Source organism: Thunnus maccoyii, chromosome 1 (assembly GCF_910596095.1).
Source record: "Thunnus maccoyii chromosome 1, fThuMac1.1, whole genome shotgun sequence".
Lineage (NCBI taxonomy): Eukaryota > Metazoa > Chordata > Actinopteri > Scombriformes > Scombridae > Thunnus > Thunnus maccoyii.
Window position 1 is genome coordinate 28,955,019 of NC_056533.1, and position 21,195 is coordinate 28,976,213.

Genomic DNA, 21,195 nt, shown 5'->3' on the forward strand with positions numbered 1-21,195 from the left:
TCTGTATCTGTGGTGTAAAGCTGGTTTAAAATAGCAATAAGGAAGTCTTCCTCTCTGTACATTTCAACTGCTTAAGCTGATTACTATCGTCCATCTAATTCAGCAATATAGGCTATTGATGTATGTTTCAGCACCCACATCTGTTCCCAGAGTTTTTCTGTTACATGCAAAGCATCGTGTTACAGTGCACATATTATGTGAACCCGAGAGGGTACATGAAATTCTATCTTCACTATTGTGTAACAAAGTGTAGTGAAAAGAAGATGAGCTGGCCTTGATCTTTACAATCAGGGGTTATGTCAGGTTTTTAGTGTAAACAATGAATGTTGTGTGTGTGTTTGTGTGAGAGAGGGACAGAAATATGGAAAGAGAGAGAGATTTTAGTTTAACGTGTGAAAAAGAGATCTGGTGAAAAGGAGTGGTAAAGTCTGCACTCTAGGTGTAGACAGAGATGCAAGACAGAATAATCTGTGTATATGTATGAGTTTTGGCTTTTGTGTGTATGTGTGTATTTGTCTGTCCTCCCAGGTCTCTGTGGTGTTTTGTAGTCCAGTACTTGGTGGCCTCAGGAAGCTCCTTGATGTCTTCTCTGATTAACAGACTTTACTAAAAAACATTTTTACACAGAAAGACCTCTGAAACCCCTAAACCTATTACACTTAATTTACTTAATATTATGTGTGTGTACTTAATTACTTCATTTGAATTACTATCCTTCTGTTTCTTCATATTGTACTGTAATTCTACTACTGCCACTTCAGCCTACTCTATATACAACACCTACCTGTTAGCCTTATTTATACAGCCCTTATCACAGATCACAAATTTACCTCAAGGGGCTATTTAATCTGTGCAACATATGACACCCTCCATCCTTAGATCCTCAATTCGAATGAGGAAAAACTCCCCTTTTCCTGGGAAAAAATGGAGGAAACCTCAGGTCAACTTGATCATCCTCACTGATGATCAACGATGACCTACAATGATTCATATTACGATGATCATTATCATTATAGGTGTGTGTCTTGGGTTTTTCCTTATCCGTATCTAGAGTTTAAGAGCGTTACTTTATGTTGCACACTTTGCAAAGGCCTCTCAGACAAATTCATGATTTTAGGGTATGTATGTTAATTGCCCTGATTCGACGTATTACTCTATTAAGTATGATCTGTGGCTTTCTTCATTAATTTGATCAAAACTAAACTACCTATTTATCCATCTCAGCTCACAATAGTGTAGTTGTGAGTAGTTTGACAAAATAAATGAAAACCTTACTAGCCTTTTTCTGGGGCTTTCAACTGTACCTTCTGGTCTTCATGGGCGGATTATCATTAATGTGTCACATAATATGACGTGCCGCTGTGTGTCAAAGTTGCCATAATGAGTTATAGTTAAGCTATCATTCAGGTCTGAATAAATGGTTTCAAATAATTATAGTAATAAAATTGTTTGTATTGGCAATCAGGCCTACTTTAAATGATACAGATAAGGCTTTTCTTAGACTGTAAGAATGTGTTAAAGTAGTCATGTTGCCAGCAAATCATTTTACTTTGTCTTATTTTACTTACCTACCTTTGCTGCTACCTGATTGGTTCTTCTAGATAAAAGAGGCGGGCTCATGTACACCATTGGTTTACGCAGGGAAGACTCTCCGTCTATTGGTTCGATCAGACGTCAGTCAGAATGCTCTCGTTCTCTTTTCCCCGTGTTACCGCCCTTCGCCTGAGTGAGAAGTCAAGCACTGAAGACATCGCTTTCACTGGGAACACTGGTATTATTTGGAGATTCCTTAGCCCGGCCCCAGTAGCCTCAGGTAAGGAAATGGATAGCTTCGGATGTGTTTTAAAATATGTATGTCAATCTAGGGAACAGACTAGCCGCACAGTTTTACACACTGTCACTCTCTAGCTGGGTGGTTTAGCTTAACGGTTAGCAACTTGAGTCAACTGCAAAGGTTAGCGTGTTAGCCGCTAGATCTCATCGGGCTGTTTCGCATGGTGTACTGCATCCGACAAATGTAGCTAAGTTTCTAAAGTAACCGCTTGGTTTTGCTTTCATTGTGTCTCAGCTAACGAGGGTTGCCTTCCGGTAGACGATGAATAATCATGAACAACATGTTTACTGTCAGCGTGTTAATTTAGCTAACGTCGTTCCGTAGCCCGCTGTGTCTAACGTTACATAGGAGATGGATGAAAGTATTTCATTCAGGGCAGCTAAGTTTCCACGAAATGAACGTAACTTAACTCTTACACGTTGTGTGTAATGTTGGTGTTTCATTGAGTAACGTACTGCATTTATGACCGCGATATAGGTTAATTCTCATGACAGAACTAACGGTAACGTTAACTATTTTCTTATTATTCAGGTATCTGTCATAGTCATGGTCCTTGTTATATTGTCGTAAATCGTATGAAGAATGTCGCACCAATTTCATCTCAGCAGCCCATCCCTGTCAGCGCATCAATTTAGCCAGTGTTTGTTTGTCAAAGACAAGGGTTTCAGTGTTTTTAAGGACATATTTTAGCTGGGATGACTCACACTGGTGGTGAGAGCTGGGGAAGATTGTGGATGGAGCAGTGCTACTTCATAGTTAGGTGCAAAGGCCTTTATACCTGTGTCAAAGAGTTTACTGACACACTCCTTGCTCAAGAGGTAATATAAGGGTTTATGTGTGTGTGTTGACGTTAACAAAGGTAGTTTGACCAGCAGTGCTCAATGGTGAATGAAGGGTGTGGTCCCTGTCTTAAGGAGGACGTCTGCATGGGGAAGTGTGGTTTTCCTTTTAAAGCCTGAAGGCAGGTTGCCCCCTTAAAGCTGTGAAGCAGGTATTGTAACTGAGTTGTATGCACTGGTGACTGCTGACAAAGCATTTTTTGGTGATACTGCCCTGCTCACCATGCCACCTCCTGCGGCACAGTATTGCAGAGAAACAGGCTCAACAGATATGATTTGTTTAACCTGCATACCTCAAAGGGGAGAGTGAAACCTAACTGCGAGTGCTCAGTTTCATTCTAGCTTTTAATAGCCACTGCAGTGAGTAGTGATTGTCATTAGATTTTTAAAAGGGGTGTGGGAGTGACAGTCTTCCTTGAACGTGTATTATTTATATACTAGTCCTTGCTGAGCTGGAAAGCAGGGCACTCCTTGAAATCTGCTCTCATTATATAATAATGTGGTGTGTGTCTGGAGTGTGTGGCAAGAACAGGAGAATATACAAATCATGTGTGTTTGTTTGAGAAACACCCTACTTCCTGCCTGCCTGGTCCTTGCCAGGTCTGTGAAGACTTGCAAGGACAGAAATGTTGATTGTTTTTTTTCCTAAGAGATAGTTTCTGGTAAATTGGAAAAAAAACTAAAAGTCTGGGTGAGATGTGCCAATACATGTTTAAACATCTGCACTATAACCATTTCCTTAAACAAATTTTATTCTTCCGTCATCCCCATGCTGTGTGTATGTCTTAGTGTCAACATGATCAAACCCTCTGTTGCTATCTCTGTCTCCTTCCTGTCTGTTTTCTATCATTTTCTGACACTTACAGCCATCATAAGAGTGCTGCGCACCAATGAAGCATAAAGGAGAGCAGAATAACAACAGGGTGGAAAGAGTAGAGAATAAAATAGAGGAGAGTAGGTGGGAGGAGGAAGTGCAGACTCCAGTCCCTCGGGTGGCAGAGCTGGGTCATTCTAACTATAGTCTTTTTGTGTGTTGTTGGGGCGGTGTGCTATAATAATGTAATAACCAGTCAATGCTTCCTGTTCATCTCTTCACTGCATATTAAGTATTACTCCTTTCAGCCTCTGAGATCTAAAGTAGCACAAACAACCTGGATATTGATTGTAAGAACCTTTACTTGAAGGACATAAATTTAAGATTTTTCTAACTGCTGAGGATTATATAAGTCAGTGATATCTAGGATGGTGTTTGGTTTGCCACATGCTTAATATGGTCCAAATAATCTTCCAATTTGTCTGTCATCATTACTTTTTTGAAAGAAGACAATTTGAACTGAAACAGGCTCAGACATGTCTCTTAAAAAATGGGTAAACTTCAGTGAATGTAGTGATGACAAAGATGGAAATAGATGTCTTACATTTCATTTTTCCCTTTTCTATTACGTGATTTCTAAAAGAAAGTGATCAGTATTCTATAGTGTAACTTAGTTTGATGTTGTTCCTGTGACCTACAGGTCATTTGTTTTGTTGGACATCTAGACAAGCAAGCATTAATTATGCACATTTCCAAGAATAAAAGTGCAAATATTTATTCATGTGCTCACACATAAATACACGTTTTAATTGAAAGCTTGGTTTAACTTTGTAAATGTGATTGTACATCTTATAGCCTTGTTTAAATCAGCTAGATTTGTCTTTTCACACTGTTTATTGAAAAAAAAAATTAACATCCTGCCTGTCAGCTGAACTTAAATCATGATATTTATGTGTCTGTCCTTGTGCAATCTTCACAACTATGCATAAGTGTCCAACAGTAGCCAAAGTGTTAAGGTCAGTGTAGGGAAGTCCAAGGTGAGTGTAGAGTTCAGACAGGTTTGCAGTATTATTGGCTTGGAGCCATCTGTTGTTGTCTTGAAGGATTAGCAGAGAAGAGAAGGAGAAAGGAATCAATCAGATTGGACTAATGGATCCTCTCAGTGTCTCCACCTCGTCCCGAGTCCACCCATTATCTCTGTCTGCATGCTCCGTTACTCTCCTGTCTGGACTCTCAAAACTACTGGGCCTCACTCTTAACAGTGGCTGTTTGCTTAGACGTGTTGAATTGTTTGTCAGTGAAGTGGGGAGTGTTTTTGAGAAAATAGGATAATATGATAAATGGTGTTATTTTGGGCTGATCTTGTCATAAGAGCATTATATGTGTGGGTCTGTGTGTACACGTGTGTGACTTATGTTTATCCCAGTCTGGCCTCTCGACTTCCTCCAGACCCCCGCCAGAAATGTCATCACATCATTGCGCTCTACCCATCAAAGAATTTTTATGGGTAATTTAAGCCAAATTAGACCTTACAATCATGAATCATACTTGAAATAATGCCCAAAGACCCATCTTTACATGCTCATATTGGCTAGTAAATGTTTGACAAGTGTAGAAGTAACTAAAAAAAGATTTGGGCCTAGATCTGAGACTTTTTGGCAGAATACATCAAAATTAGTCTTTCTATGAAACCTAAATTATGGAAACTGGGCACGCTGTGCAGGGATACAGTCATAATCACACTAAAGCCTCCATGTGTTTCATGTCTCTGGGCATGTCAAGGTTTATTCCAAAAGAGGAACAAAACTATCCTCTTTCCAGAGAAACGCGTACACATGTGAACACAGCACACAACAACGGTGTTGTGGATGCTGGACAATTTTCATATGATTTGGATATATTGGATATTTTTAATCTGTCAGGTGAAGCGTTAAAGTGAAAGCTTATTTGAATGTAAAGATGTGAGTGTTGTTTAGTGCTGTGTTCATAGTTTTCCTCTGTAAGCATATATATATACATATATATTGCAGTGTTACATTTTATTTACATTATTTTACAGCCTGACATTTTCATTCGGGCCAGATTTTAATGTCTATTTATATCATTTCAATACCTAAAGGCGACTGACTGCACCGAGGTGGAGCGGTGTGGTGCCAGTCTGGATCAGCAGGTGTTGACAGTCGGCAGATAAAATGTGTAAAGATTCTAATCCTAAGTCTTAAGATGCAGTCACTCGAACGTCAACACGAGGGAGACGTACTGGTTAATAAACAGAATAAGGAGAGGGAGGTTTGTAGTGTGAGAGTGCACCGGACAACTGAAATGGAAGAAAAGCTGATTGAGCTGTAAAGACAATCAATGTCAACATAAAATCGAAGAGCCGACCAGGACCTGAATTTAGCTTCGTTTTACAGACTTCACTCATCTCCAGTTCCCTCTTGCCCACACCTCTCCATCCAGGATCTCACCCAAACTCTTTTCTTTCCTCTTCTTTTTTTTGTCTTGTTTTGGTACAAGAACACGCGATAATTGGTGTTCTTGGAGGGATTTACAAGGTGGTGTACCGCCAGAACTCCAGTCATTACTGACCAGTTGTTTAATGTGCTGTCTGTGTGATTACTCACTCGGAAGGTTTGTGCTCCGTCCTGACTGTCAAAGACTAAAAATCAGCACCAGTTGGGGTGGAAACAATCTTTATGTGTTGTCTGTTCAGACTTTGTAGGTTCAGCTAGTCTTCAGCTTTGTCCCTACTATCTTTACCTGTCTGGCACCATTAGTTTCATTTCATTGCAGCTTGAATAGCTGATCGCCTTCCTCCCAGTTAGCCGTGTTAATATCCTGAAGTAGCAACGTACAAGACCTCATTGCACTTCTGAGTCTGTTCTCCATGATCTGATTGAACCACTGTACAGTAGAACATTAGGGTGACATTATTATTGTAGATCATTATATTCATTCTTTGATTAAAGCCATCAGCGCTGACATTTTAGCGCAGCTTCCTTTGCTGGCACACAGGCTTGTGAATGCCCCTGCTACGACTCTGAAAATCATTTCAGATTAAACGTGGTTGTTGTAGAGGTCTAATGGAGAAGGTGAGGGGAAGAATTAGGCCAGGACAGAGCTTGGATTGTGGTGATGAAGAACTGAACAGCGTGAGAGATGCAGACAGAGACACAGACTGTTCAGGGAACTCCTCTGAACTGGAGAAATCACTCAGGCAGCTCCGGGGAAATGGCTTTAAATGTTTAAAGAATCCTTGGCTAAGCCACAGAGTTGAAACAGAGACTATTCACAGTTTTCTGCTGTCACAGAGTTTAGAAACGGTGTTGTATTTCAACATTGACATGAATCAGTTGGACTGATGGGATATGCTTGTGTAATCTAAAGCATTTACAGGTACCCACTCGCACAGTAAGGTTCTTCAGCTCAATAACCAGCAATTAAGTGCTTAGGCCTACACACATAGATGTGGTTGACTATAGCGTGAGCAGACCATTTGGGGAAAGTACAAGTTTAGGTTTAAATGTCTGTACAGTAAGTGTATGTGAGTGATTAGGACTAAGACCATCTGTGGAGTCCTGCAGGGAGTCTGGAAATCATGAGGTCATATTTTGTTCGGACTGTGGCGTGGGAGAGGCAACTGAAGGCTGAGGCCTCTTCATTTACTTTGAGAGGATATACACTCACTCCCTAACTCATTCTCTTATTTTTGTTTAAAGCTTTATTTAATCTTAATTGAATCTTCTTTCATTTTTCTCTGAAGTTGATAACGGTGTCTAAAGTTTGCTTACAGGAAGAGTTGTCAGTGACCATCCTGGGAGTGGTCAGATGTTTTTTTTTTTTTTCTGAGTCTGAGAAAGTTCTTCCTTTGTTCCAGCTGTGTGTGTGTGTGTGTGTGTGTGTTACATCATTGCAAAGCGTTATTATGCAGCCCAGCTGTGCTTCACTATGGTTTCACAGAGATAAACAATGCTTATCTCATTTTACAAGATATAATTGAATTTGATTGTTTTAGTCAGCAAAATGAAAAGGTAATTGTATGCCTCATCTCTCATCATGAATGTTTATTTGTCTGTGTGTGTGCCATCGTTTTTTTTTTTTTTTTTTTAGGTAGTGTCTCCCTGATTTGAAGCAGCGAGCCTGAGAAGCAACAGTGTGACTGTGGTCTGCTGTCCAGTGTTGTTTAGCAAGCTATAGCCGGCACCATGGCACTGTCGTACAAGAAGGACCTGGACAAGTACAAGGATCTCGACGAAGATGAAATCCTCAACAAACTGTCGGCGGATGAACTGAAACAGCTGGAGACAGCCCTCGAGGAGATGGACCCTGAGGTCAGGGCTCGGTGAGGGTTGGAGGAGCTCCAGGGCTCTTTAGTGGGAAGGAGTTTCTGTGGGCAAAGGAGCATGTTGGGAAATGGCCAGTGTCACAATAGCCTCAGTATAATAAAAATCTTTTCAATCGTTTAAAGTAGGGGGCACATCTACAGTTTTAGATAAGCCCCTGTTTTCAAAAACCAGATTGCTTTCCTGGTGTAGTTAGTTTCTAGTGTCATATAATATAAATAATAGAGAATGACATACACCAGAATGTATAGGATATGTGTCATCACTATTGAACTTCCTGAAATGCATTGACCGTCACAAATTAAAATCCAAGGGAGGAATTTTCCATTGTAACTTCTAACTGCAACCCCCCAGCTCCCAGCCTCCATGGTTGGGAAAATAATTTAAAGGGTCTGAGCTACAACAGCTCTGTCAGCAGGCTGCTAAGTGTTTGTATGTTTATTTGTAAATAGAGATAGAGAGTACACCACAGCCCCTGCTTGTTTTATTTATTTTCTATCTAAACTGAGTGAGACGAATCACCCCACTCAAGGCCCACAGGAAACGGTCAGCAGCAGTGGGAAAATATTAACTTTTAGATTCGCAGTCCTTTGGTTTTCAGTTCAATTTGTTGAATAAAAGTTGAATTTGATGTGTTCACTCTGGCAAAATAGTAGCTTTGTGACCAAAAAGAAGTGGAACATTTGGCTTTAATAGCTGCAGTGCGCCCATGCTGGTCAGATGAACTATTTTAACACATCCTTGTTCACCGCCCCCAACTTTTCCCTCACCTTCAAATGGTCAACAATTGGTTATGTTTTTATGTTAGGTCTTTTAAGCCATATGTTTTTGGTTGACATGCATCAGGTTTAACTAGTTCATAGTGTGTTTACCTTATGAGGAATTAGTAATTCATGTCAATTCACCATGTGAATTTCGCGTTTCTAAGTCTAGAATTGATGCCAACTAAAACACAGACCTGAAGATTCAAGGAATGACATGTATCTGACAGACGTTTGAGAACATGCCAAATTGTGTTTTGTAGGGCTGTCCCCAACATCAGGATTTTCACAGTCAACTCAGTTGGCACTCCAGACCGATGCATCGACTTGGAAAAGCGGGGTGGGGTTGGGGTATTCTCATCTAAAGTATATTAGTATTAATCTTGTCACATATATTTTGTTTTTATAGGCGGCAGTTACAATCAAGCGCACCTGCAGAGCAGCCATCCCACACTAAATTGATAATAAGAACCTACATGAGTCTTATATTTTACCTGTAAGACTGATGTGAAAATGTCAGATTTCCACACAGTCAGAGAAATAAAAAGTTTGCGTCAGTTCTCTCCTTATGGCTGCTGACAGCACTGTCAGCTGGACAGTTGATCACACTGGATGATAGAGAGGCAATGGTCGAGATGCTGGTACGCATCTATTTAAATAGTAGTTTAGCTGACTTTGCTACATTTAACACCAGGGCTGAGTGCTTGGAGCAGGAAACACACTTGCTCTGCGTTGCACTGTCCTCTCTTTCCATCATCCCTCTCTGTTTCCATCAGTTATGTATTTAGGTCATTCAGAGACAAGAATCTGTCAAAGTTTACAGCCTTTCACACTATCATGCTGTGATACTCTATGTATAATGATTTATCAACTGATGCATCGACTCAGCGACTTCAAGGGAGTAGCCCTAGTATTTTGTTTGGAGTAGACAGGCAATTTTTTCAACCTTTTTCCACCTTCTACACTATTCTGAAAAATGCTTTCAGAGCAGAACAGTCAACAAATAAAAAAGAAAATTATTAATGTAACAAAAATGATAGGTAGAAGACAAAGTAGTGAGTTAAAAGTGACAAGACCAGGAATGTGCAGACACATAAAAACTCAAAAATGTATGCTGGAATTAGACCATGGAAGTGCTTTAAAAGTAATGAATAAAACCTTAAAGGGGACCTATTATGCTTTTCCTTATTTTCTGTCATATTTATAATGGTACAATGTCGGATGTTCATATTAAACGTGGTTTAAGTTTCAAATAGTGAGGTAAACATATGTAGAAGCAATCCCTGTTAGCAAAAAGCACTGGCTTCAGACTGCTCTAAATGCTTGGTTTCCAACAGTGTTTTGTACTTTCAGCGCAGGCCGACGTCAACTTGTGACAGATTTCTTTATATGGTCATCTGCTCCACGCACAGCGCACGGGTTAACTGTTCCGCTCTGCTGTCATTATAGCGTTTTTACATTGTTTGGGGGGCAGTCACACTGAGCCATGACTTGAGTCTAACTGATCCGCTGAACAAGGAGCTCCAAATATCTCCATATGTTGTTGTGTCACCCGGTTTTTAGCGCTACTATCAAAGCTCTGCTAATTTGGTGAGGAGCACAATTATTCACAATTAAAGTCTCCCGTTATTTAGTCATTTAAAAGCCTTCAATTTGAAGCAGCAAGGGCAGGAAATGTTGGGTTTGCATCAGCAGTAACTTAACACAACTCCAATACTTGCTGAGAGCAATCAGCAAACAGTAAAATAAGACATATCTTATCGCACTGAGCTGAGGGGATAAGGAGTTTTTCAAACTGTAAATCATGCAAAGCTACTCCAGTAGAGTCCAAAAATGAAAATATAGAACTGAAAATTAGCATAATAGTTCCCCTTTAAAATGATATGGAAACAGATTCAAAGAAGCTTGTTAGTTCCCTTTAGGTATCTGGCTTCAGCATTCTGTATAAAAACCTCAGCATTCTGTATAAAAACTTCATATCAACATACATGTACCTTCAGAGAGATATTGACATGCCATGGGACAGAGCCTGACTATTTTACCTGTATTTTAGCTGCCTGATATAGAAATGTTCTAATAATTTGTTTTACAAATAGCATACAGACTTGCATTATTTACCAATATACTAAGCGTGTCTACCCTTTTTATAGACAGAAGACAGCAAGTCTATGGTGAGTGTATTGAAGTCAGTTATCAGCTGACTCATCTAATGTGTCTCCTTGTCACCTACAGAATGCTCTTCTCCCGGCGGGTATGCGTCAGAAGGACCAGACGGTGAAGAAAGACACGGGACCATTCAACAGGGATAGCCTCCTCAGATACCTGGAGAAGGAAGCCATCGAGTACAAGGACAGAGAGGATATTGTGCCCTTCACAGGGGAGAAAAAAGGTGTGTGTTTGTCAACATTTGTCCATAAAATAGCTCCAAACAACACTTAAAGTTATATAAAATAAAATAAAAGTTTTTGAATTATTGTTAATGCTTGTTTTGAATGTTGTGTGGCATTTTGACTTGCAGTGAACCTCAATTCTTATAGTTTTGACACAGATAAATGCAAAAATTAGTTTTACAATTAATAAAAGCCACTAAAGTCAAGTATTGTTGTTGAAATCATCACTGGAAACTCGCCAAGTTCCAGGAGGGGTGTTAGTGCATGCACAGGCAGTAACAAGGTGCTATCTCATGTTAGCATCGTATTTCTCAGGGGATGGAGAACCGAGGTGTGTTTGTGTCTGTATCAGCAGTACAGACACATAGCAGTAATTACTGTTCTGCTGTCTTTGCAGGCGTTATTAATGCATGTCTGCTCTTATGCAACATGCAGTGTGGGGGAGGTGTGTTTGTATCAGGGGATAGGAGATACTGCGGGGAGTGTCAAAAGAGTAGGCAAGGTTAAGATGAAATCTTTTAGAAATGTTCAGGTGTTTTGTGTCTGGAATCGCTCTTTTTATTGATGTTAGTTGGTGTATTTATTTTATTTCAGGTTCTAGTGATTGGTAAATCTTAACTTAATGTGGTTCAGGCTTTATCTTTCAGAAGAGGCTATGCAAATATTAGCTTAAAGCTTTATTTGAATGGGAGTGATTTCTCAAGTTGACATAGATTTTTTTGTTGTTTGGCTTTTGCTCATTGATTGAAATGCCAATGAACAAAGTATCCTGGTGGCTCACTGGTCGAAGAGCTGTACTGTGACTCCAGCTGTGGAGTTTTGTCTCATAGTAAATATACAATAAACTCCAAATTCCATAAAAATGATCTTAAAGGATACGTTCACCATTTTTCAAGTCTGTCTTGAAACAATAGTTGGTGCCCATATGAACATTGAAATAGGTTTTACTTGCTGTAATCATTCCTCCTGTTCATACTGACCACTAGAGGATCCACTTCAAATGTGCTTACTGATGTAAGTGATGGGGGGGGGGGTCAAAATCCACATTCCTCATATTGAGCAAAAACATATTTAAAAGTTTATCTCAACATAATATGAGGCTTCAACCATCTGAGTTAGTCAAATAACGTGGATATCTTCCCCAGTTAATCTTTTTAGTAAAAATTTCCCTCTTTGTGTCTCGATGGACAATGTTTTCCCGTTCGGCTGCAGTGAAAGGATAGTAACAAAAAGAGGGAATTTTGCACTAAAAACACTTGAAAATATATTCAATTTATTTCACTAATTTGGATGGCTGAAGCCTCATATAAGCTTCAAATAAACCTTTAAATACACTTTTTCTCACAGGGAGGTTCCCCATCACTTACATTGAAAGTGTATTATGAAGGCCAGTATGAACAGGAGAAATGATTACAGCAAGAAAAACATATGTCAATGTTCGTTTAGGCACCTGACTAGGGCAGACTTGAAAAATTATGAACCTATCTTTTAATTTTCACAGTCGTTGAGTTCGGCCATATGTGACACTCCTGTTACATAATCATGCACCTGAGCCTGTGGCATGAGTGAAAACACACCATGAATTGAATGTGGGATGCATCATCACATGTGATATCATAGAGCTGTTGGTGCAATAAACACTCACTGGATTAACCTTGCTGTATAAACTGAGATTACCAGACCTTCTCGAGAGAAACCAGTTCTGGTTCAAACTGGTTTTTACACATACTTGTGGTAATCTTTTTTGTAGAGAAAATGAGGAAATACTTTATATGACACTATGACAAAAAAAATGAATAGAGTAGAAACATTACAGGAACCAGGAAGACATTCTTGTCCAGAGGAATTCCTCTCGTTGGGATCCCTGGAGATCTGAAAGCTACTCCCTCAATGGAGAGGAAATATGGAACTGACATCTTCCCCCTGACCCAATGCTGGTCTGTTAGAAATCATACTCCCTCTGAGTGATTGAGAGGGTGTGTGTGTGTGTGTGAGTGAGTGAGTCAGTGTGTGAGTGTGTGTGTGAGTGTGTGTGTGAGTGTGTGTGTGTGTGTGTGTGTGTGTGTGTGTGTGTGTATGCGCCCTATGACAACATGGAAAACTGAAATCACTGTGGTGGTTCTGTGGAATTTAGCTGATTCTCTTCCCCTTGTTATACTCACCCCCTGCTGATAAGTGGTGTGTGTGTGTGTGTGTGTCTCCTTTTGAATAACGCACATGATATTAGAGCAAAACAACCTGCTTAAATGCCATGGCAACCATTTCAGCCTTTCAACCACTTACATGTTACTATATTGGGTCAGTCCTTTTTATTACTTTTCTCTAATCCGTCTTTTTTTATTGTCCCGTCCTTCTTTCCAGCCTTGAGTTCCCTCCAGGTTTGACAACATTATTTAAAGGGGATATAATATGCTTTTTATGATTTTCTGTTATTTATATACTGTTATGATGTTGGATGTCTGTTAAACATGATCAGAGTTCCAAAAACTTGAGGTGAACATATGTAAAAATGCTTGCTGCAAGTCAGAAACCAGGACTTCAGCCTTCTCTGAATTCTTCATTCGTAAAGTTACTTCTGCTTCCTCCTTGTGATGATTGCACATTTTGGATTCGTGCTCAAACATACACAGATGCATTTGAAAGGTTGATCTTTCAAGTAAAGAATGAGGAAAAAGAAGTTAAATCCTACTACCGTTGTTTGTTTACGTAGCCTCTGGAGCCGATGGAAGTCTGTCGAGGGGCAACTTCTGGGGGGGCTAACCAATCAGAACAGAGTGGGCTCATCAGGATGGGGGTCTTAAAGAGACAGCAGTGTTTTGAACTGTAAATCATGCAAAGATATTCCAGTAAAGCTGCAGAATAAAAATACAGACATGGAAATGTGCATTATAGGTCCCTTTTAACCAAGAAATTGTAGCTAAATGGTGGTTGAAGTAGAACCTATATGCTGAGCCTCTATGGAAGAGGAGGATGTGTAATATCACAGGATTTTGGTGGCCTGCTCAGTACTACTATCAGCATGCACAACACCAGATGACAAATTGATGCAATGTCATGAATGACATTGCTTTAAAATATGCTTATGGTGCATTGCTTGCATGACTCCACTTTCTTGATGTATCTATTTTCCCTTCAGCATTGTTACAATTTTGTCTCCCCATATGTTTTCCTCATTTAACCCATGATATACACTCCGTTGGGATTACATGGACTGTCAGATCATGCAGCTGTCAGTTTCTTGGCCATGTCTTTCCTCACTTCTGACAGGCCAAATGTTGCTCCAGAGGGACTGGCACAGGATGCTGCCTGATGACTGTATTTACTGTTTGCTGGCTCTCAGGAAGTGCCAGAGACCCCACTTGGGACCAGTTTGAGCAATTTGACTGGCTTGACCGACTTAGACGGAGGGAAAGAGTGAGTGAGGGCCAGTTCTCGGGGAGTTTTTGTCTGAGTAGACAGGCATAAGGAAAGGCAGTGAATGTTACCCACTGGATGGTCTCTACATCCAGTGCAAATGTTTGTTGCCTGAGCAGTGCAGTCAAGATTAGAGTCCAGTCATTGTTCCATGACTTCCTTCGCTCTTCCTGTTTCTTCCCTCAGATAGGTTACCATGGTAATACCATGCTTGTCAGACAGTTGTGGCTGCACTAAGTTCAGCTTGTCTGAACTGATGATTGGGGAAAGTTGTGTAAAATTAGTTCCAGCGGGGAGGTCCAGCACATTTCTGCTCAGACTTTACCGCCTTCTGAGGAACATCACAATTATTCTAAGATAACCTCTACAACAATTTTATATCCCAGTTTACTGTTTGTCATCCTAAGTATTGATCAGGCTATTATATGAACAGAAAAATACTTCAATGTCCAATCTTCAGTTTGATCTGTGTTGTTCCCCCATGCATTGCAGTAAAGCATAATGCGTTTAAGTAAACAAGTCAAACACACAGATTGGCTTTGGTATTAATTTCAAACCTATTTCATGTAATTACACAGTAGCTGTATCTGGAAATGTGTCTATTTTCTTTTCGTGCAGACACACACACACAAAGAGTCACACAGCAATTGGTAGTCATGCAGTCTCATGACTGTGGCACAAGGCAAGAGTATAGGAATGATGGCGAGAGAATAAAGGTCTTTTCAAATGGTAAGCAACACTCCGCCTGCGTACCCGCTTGGATCTGCAGGGTCTCACCGCGCTCCTCATGCAAATAGACAGGAGTAAACGGCAGGCGCTCTGTGCTGCCAGCAATGGCGCTAAAAGCTGTTGTAATTTTCGACTGAGGACCATTATTATGTCACATTAAGTTTTAATATTTTGTCAGGCGATAAAGTATCCATTTAGATTCTCAATATGTGGTCAGTTTATCCAAATGACGCCTTTTGAGACCGGCCAAGCAGTTTGACTACTGAGATGATTGGCCGGTCAACGTTCATCGTCGTCCCGGGGAGAAAATGATCTGCTGATAATTCACCACTGCCTCTAATGTCTCTGTAGCATGTTGATACCTTAATGACGTCATTGCACAGATTCACTGTAAACAGTAGGCTTCTTCATCCTCTCATAACTGTTTAGAAAACAGTTGTATATCTCAGGGAACTCAGAAATGGCAAAGATCAGTCTCTTGTCCATCGATGAACACTGCACGTTGCGTAGAAAAAAAGTTCAAGACAGTTCAACTCTGGCGTGTGTGAGACGAGCACGGCTGCAACAGTTTAGCGGTATTGCGCCTGCTTGTCGCTCCAACTGTCAGATTGCCCGCACCTCCCTACCTGCCCCCAATGAATTCCTTATGTGCGTCAATTGCTCCTTGTCTGAAAAGACCATAACAAGTCACATTAACCAACATCTACCAGTTTGACAGTTTTTATAGAAATGGAAGGTTGCGTAACATCTCGTAAAACCTTTACTCGGCCTGCTTGTACCTGTGTCTTATGTCTGCGTTAAAGTTAAAGTACTTTATTGCCTGCATATTTTTTATGAGGGCTAAATCATCTCCTTTGAGGTAGAATATGAATGACATCGTCTCATCCTTTCCTCATTTCCTCTTTCCTATTTCCCTCTTTCTTCATAGGTAAAGTATTTGTTCCTAAGCAGAAACCAATAGAAACATGCCAGCAGGAAGTCACAACCCTCGACCCGGAATTGGAGGAAGCCCTGTCCAGCGCCACAGATACAGAACTATGTGATCTTGCAGGTAAGAGAGAGTGGAAAAAAAAATGCTGAGAAAGCAAAACACAGTGTTGGATTTGTGAGAAACTGTGACTCTGCCTGAGCCCAGTCTCTGCTGGGACAGTAAAACACAAGCTCCTTTCATTCTCATGGTCTTTCTCATGGCTCTGTCCTTTTACTCTGTGTATGTGTTGATGGGAGAATAAAAGGGCTCATTGAGCAAAACAACACCACTTGCTATGACCTCTAGATTTTGTTACCCTTATTGCCCTACTGATGCATTTTTTTAATTCTGGAGAACATGTGTGTTTTGTTTGCAGCAATTCTGGGTGTTCACACGCTGGTCACCAGTACTCAGACGTATGATGGGACTGGAACTAAAGAGGGCTACAACAGTAAGTACAATTGTAGAATCAACCTCTAAACTTTTGTATTGAATTCAAAAGTACAAAAGAATATTAATATCCTGTGTTTGGTTTTCCCAGATGTGATTAAAGGAGAGAAGATGAACCCAGTGTTTGATGAGCCTCCCAACCCCACTAATGTAGAAGAAACCCTGCAGAGGATAAAGAGCAATGACAGCTCCTTAACAGAGGTTAACCTGAACAACATTAAGGTACAACACGCAAACAGAAACACAAGTTCAGAGAATCTATACGCTGTATGCTTGTCTATCCTTGGACCAACAGCTGCGTTTCTTGGTTTTTCAGAACATCCCAATTCCCACGCTTAAGGACTTGGCCAAAGCCATGGAGAAGAACACGCACGTCAAGAAGTTCAGCCTGGCAGCAACACGGAGTAACGACCCCATCGCTGTGGTGAGAGGGAATGCTTTGCAGACTTGAAATGGCTTTGTTTAGACCTAACAGCTCCACATTTACGTCTTTTAACTTTATTTCCTCCTTCCTCCTACTCCATGTCCCTTCCAGGCGTTCAGTGAAATGCTGAGGGAGAACAAGACGTTGCGAAGTTTGAACTTGGAGTCCAACTTCATCACCGGGGCGGGGGTGCAGGCTCTGGTTGATGCGTTGCGAGACAACGACACACTCACAGAGATCAAGATAGACAACCAGGTACCATATGCTTTGTGACACCAGCACACCAGAATCATGAATGAACAGGGACTTTACTAGTTAAAATCTCTAAATAAAAGCTCACAAAATTAAAGATTAAAGTGATAAGAGAATAGTTTTTTCATGTCTCTGTAGGTGATTAATGGGAATTTATGACTGAGGGACAATTTATGACAGTTAAATAAAGTGGTTTCATGTAGCCTGAAGTAGTAAAAAAATATTTGTGCTATGCAGCGTGCAGCTGAAGAAAATGCCAACCAATACAAACCACTGACCTAACAAAAAAAAATTAAAGAACAGTTGAGAGTTTCCAGTAGTGGGGAAGAACATAAATCACATTTTAGTGGTCAGAAATGAGTCTTACTTCTATAAACCAAAGTGAATTTCTTACACTCATGTACAGATGTTGACCTCTTGTATGTTATGTGTGTGTGTTTCAGAGGCAGCAGCTGGGCACTACCATAGAGATGGAGATAGCTAAAATGTTGGAGGAGAACAACAGCATAGTGAAGTTTGGTTACCACTTCACCCAGCAAGGACCTCGCTCCAGAGCTGCAGCAGCGATCACCAAGAACAATGACCTGGGTATGTTACACACACACACATTCTCAAGAACTGGAGACTTGTCTAAACTTGTCCACCTTTGGGAGACCGCATCATGACAAAGTGTTGCGACATACCCAACGGAATCCAGATGTTTACAAGACATCATTCCACAGTGACGACCTCTGTTCTCTCTTTTAGCTCCTCATCCTGTAAGAGCTGCGGTAGCACAGGTCTGATGCATGGGTGTGGTCGCAAGTGTATAAACGCATCAATGATAACAGTGATTTCTTTCACAGTGTTTGAATGGAACATTCACTGCTCTAACTGTATGGAGATTGACACGTTTTGATCTTAGAGCTTTGAGAGTGACGACATCTCACTTCCTCTTTTCTCACTCACACACACTGTTGAAATAGGTGTAAACTTTGACCGTGTAGCACATGATGACTCACTTAGTTGTCATGATAACTAACAGGCCTGTGTAGGTTTGAAGGTTGTGTAGCATGTTTGCGGTTCATCATTCTTTATTTCACTTATCTGTCCAAAAAAAAAAAAAAAAAAATCATATATTTGACTGTCTTTTTATTCCGCTTGTCCTCTCCAGTCCGCAGGAAGAGAGTGGAAGGGGACCTGTAGGGGCGGGGTCCAACCTGTCTCCCAGCCAATCCTGTCGTTTCATCTCACCATGTGGAATAATTTCAGCCACTGCCCTGGTCTCATCTCACTGTGTGGAAACTTAAGTCTTGTGCCAAACTGCGGGGCAAGGCGTGCTCAACCAGAACATACATCTGAGAAGAAGGGAAATAACTGGAATTGCCCTCTCCCATATACATGTTTATACTTATGTTTATTATTATTATTATGTTGTTGTAATTGAAGGTGTAAATCTGATTTAGTTTTTAGTCGTTTCATTTCAGCTGCTCCTTTTTTTGAGCCTTTAAATGACTTGTCCAGACTTTTTACTTTTTTTCTTTTATACTGTGCTATAATCATTTTCATTTTAATTTCATTTTTCGTTTATTTCACATTACCAAGTAACAGAAAGAACAATAACAGCTTTGTATAAACAGTAACTAACATTCAGAAACCCCTGTCTTCTCTACTAAGATAGTTTGCTGTTGAGGCCTGAGCCTCCAGTAAAAATTCCTATATTGAACCAGTGGAGTTAGTCCTGAAATCAATCTGTTTGATGGAAAGCAGTCTGTTAGCAGCCCAGCTTACTGCCATCTCATACAGAACAGTAATAGTTTAGCCATGACTACTAGTCCTGCAAACTTTGTCTGACTGTACAGCTGTAGAAAAGACAAGTTGCTGTCTGTCAGCATGTAGTAACCAGCAGCACAGTGCAGGTATGATCCTTTGCTCTGATGTCACTGAGCACATCACTTTTGTACATTTCACATGTAGGGTGGTTTGCAGGTGTTGTTTATTGGTGTTGCCTTGTAATTCCAGCTATAACTGCTGGGCTGATGTACATAACGGTTGATGTGTGCACGGTGTTTTAGTTAGTGCTGGCCTCACGCTGTAGTCAGCCTAAGAAATGATGCTGACTCACCCCCCTTATACGGAATCTATACTGAAAGTACCAGTGCATATGTTTTCTATTTCTTTTATTCTATCTGAAGATCTTGATTTTCATACGGTTCAAATTCTGATGTCGGTTATCCCAATCATTTATATTTCTTAACAGGACATTATAACTGTATTTTGATATTTTGGATCAAGTAAAAGTGGGATTGTACTGTAAAACAAAAAGGATATTAAACCTAGTTTAGACTGAAGAGGTGTAACAAATGACGCTGTAAATGTCTGCTCGATGCACTGAGCTTCTCTGATGCTTAACCATGCCAAAGACTAACAGGTGCAGTGCTTAACGTATCAATATTGGAGTGATTGATTATTGGATTAGCTTTTGGCTAATAAGCTACAGTCACATCCTCACAGTACACATCTGAGAAAGGAGGCAATGATCTAAAAAAATTTTTTTTTAGATGGCCCCATGCTCTGCTACATTTTGTCTTTCATTTTTGTCGACCATTTATAGCAAAATGTTCATCAAGTAGCTCAGTGAGATGTGAGGAAGAGTTGGCAAACAGCTTGTGTGAAACCTCTCAGTTCAGCTCCTCAGGTTGCAGCTACTTTTTGAAAGTTTTTTTTTTTTTTTTAAGTGAAATACATCTCCCAGATAGAAAAAGAATTTTACAGACCTTAAATTTTACTTTTCACACACACTTGGCACTCAGCAGGATCTTAGCAGTAGCATGTCATTCATTATGTAAGAGATGACAACATGCTGTGTGTGCCTCTAACTGAACTTAGGTACACTAACCTGCTTGAGATGGGATGGGTGTAACAGGACTAATTCAGGAGTTACTTGAAACTTGTATATACTGTTCATGTGTAATAGGAACAATATGCTGGCATGAAGTCATCACTTGTGAACATCATGTTTCTATCGACCAAAAATGTTCTTTCATCTTAACAGCCTCACATTCCTTGGACAAGAGTTGTATGGCTGAGCTCAGTACTTTGGGTTTTATAACTGTGTGCTTCTTCCATGATCATATCCGCTAGTGTTTCTTTTTTGACATTATTGTGCTTTGCTGATGGACAGTCAGCTAAAGTGGAAAACTGCTTCTTTGCTTGGGCTTGTTAATACTATTCTGTGATTCATAAAATGTATATTAATTGTAAAATGCCATCTCAAGTTGCACACACACCCTTTTATGTGTGTACCACATACAGTAAATCTACACAACTCACTGCTGAGATTTTTTTTTATACCTTAATTCAAAATCCAGGTGTAGAGTCAACATAAGGAATATGTACTATTATAAAACGCACTGCTGAATATAAGACATCCTCAACAATAAATGTTTTTACATACAGTAAAGTCTGTGTGCCATTTTTTTCATTTTTACTTTTTGTTTTAACAAGCATATTAAACCACAATAAACAATGAATTGATTCTGCTTAGTATGATCAAGTATTGTGGGTGTGTGTGTGTGTGTATCCAAAGACTGATATATCTTATTCCTCTTTGCTGTAGACCTCCACTGTTGTCCAAAAACTATTAAAAACACGAGTCTTTGTACTACTTTATACATTGTAAATAACTTTGGTATGAAGTCAAGAGGTTGTGTAGCACAACAAGCTAGCAAATCACTGTAAATAGCAAATGTGCAGTGGTGTCTGCCTTACACAGAACCACTCTCCGAAGACTAAAAATGTGATTGTTGTCGTAACTCTTTTGAGCCGTTTCTAAACAAACTAATCTTCCTGTACTCTTCTGGGCAAAGGAACATGTCACCCAGTGCAGCTGTGTGGCTCATTGACATGTTTTTAATAGTTTTTGGACAACAACAGAGGTCTGCGGCACAGAGAAATAAGACATATCAGGCTTTGGATACAAACTCAATACTTCTA

The 21,195-nt window shown here is 40.1% G+C and overlaps 1 protein-coding gene across 2 annotated transcripts; it reads left to right on the forward strand.

The window, feature by feature from the left end:
- Window positions 1-1,698: 1,698 nt before the first annotated feature.
- Window positions 1,699-20,662, forward strand: tmod2 (tropomodulin 2). 2 transcript variants are annotated; one of them, XM_042412490.1, is made up of 10 exons: window positions 1,699-1,813; window positions 7,598-7,818; window positions 10,824-10,980; window positions 16,053-16,175; window positions 16,471-16,545; window positions 16,636-16,766; window positions 16,861-16,968; window positions 17,080-17,223; window positions 17,664-17,808; window positions 17,968-18,336. In XM_042412490.1, the coding sequence occupies exons 2-10, from the start codon at window positions 7,693-7,695 to the stop codon at window positions 18,003-18,005; spliced, it is 1,047 nt and encodes a 348-aa protein (XP_042268424.1). In that variant the 5' UTR covers window positions 1,699-1,813; window positions 7,598-7,692; the 3' UTR covers window positions 18,006-18,336. The 2 variants fall into 2 exon arrangements, with proteins under 2 accessions (XP_042268424.1, XP_042268432.1); XM_042412498.1 differs by lacking the exon at window positions 17,968-18,336 and adding an exon at window positions 18,374-20,662 and having other exon boundaries at window positions 1,701-1,813.
- Window positions 20,663-21,195: the final 533 nt, after the last annotated feature.

Excerpts from the sequence above, each read along its gene's own strand:
- tmod2 (XM_042412490.1), top strand. The coding sequence starts at position 7,693 with ATGGCACTGTCGTACAAGAAGGACCTGGACAAGTACAAGGATCTCGAC. Across the intron at positions 16,767-16,860 it reads TTAACCTGAACAACATTAAG|AACATCCCAATTCCCACGCT; the intron begins GTACAACACGCA and ends TTGGTTTTTCAG. Across the intron at positions 16,969-17,079 it reads GTAACGACCCCATCGCTGTG|GCGTTCAGTGAAATGCTGAG; the intron begins GTGAGAGGGAAT and ends TGTCCCTTCCAG.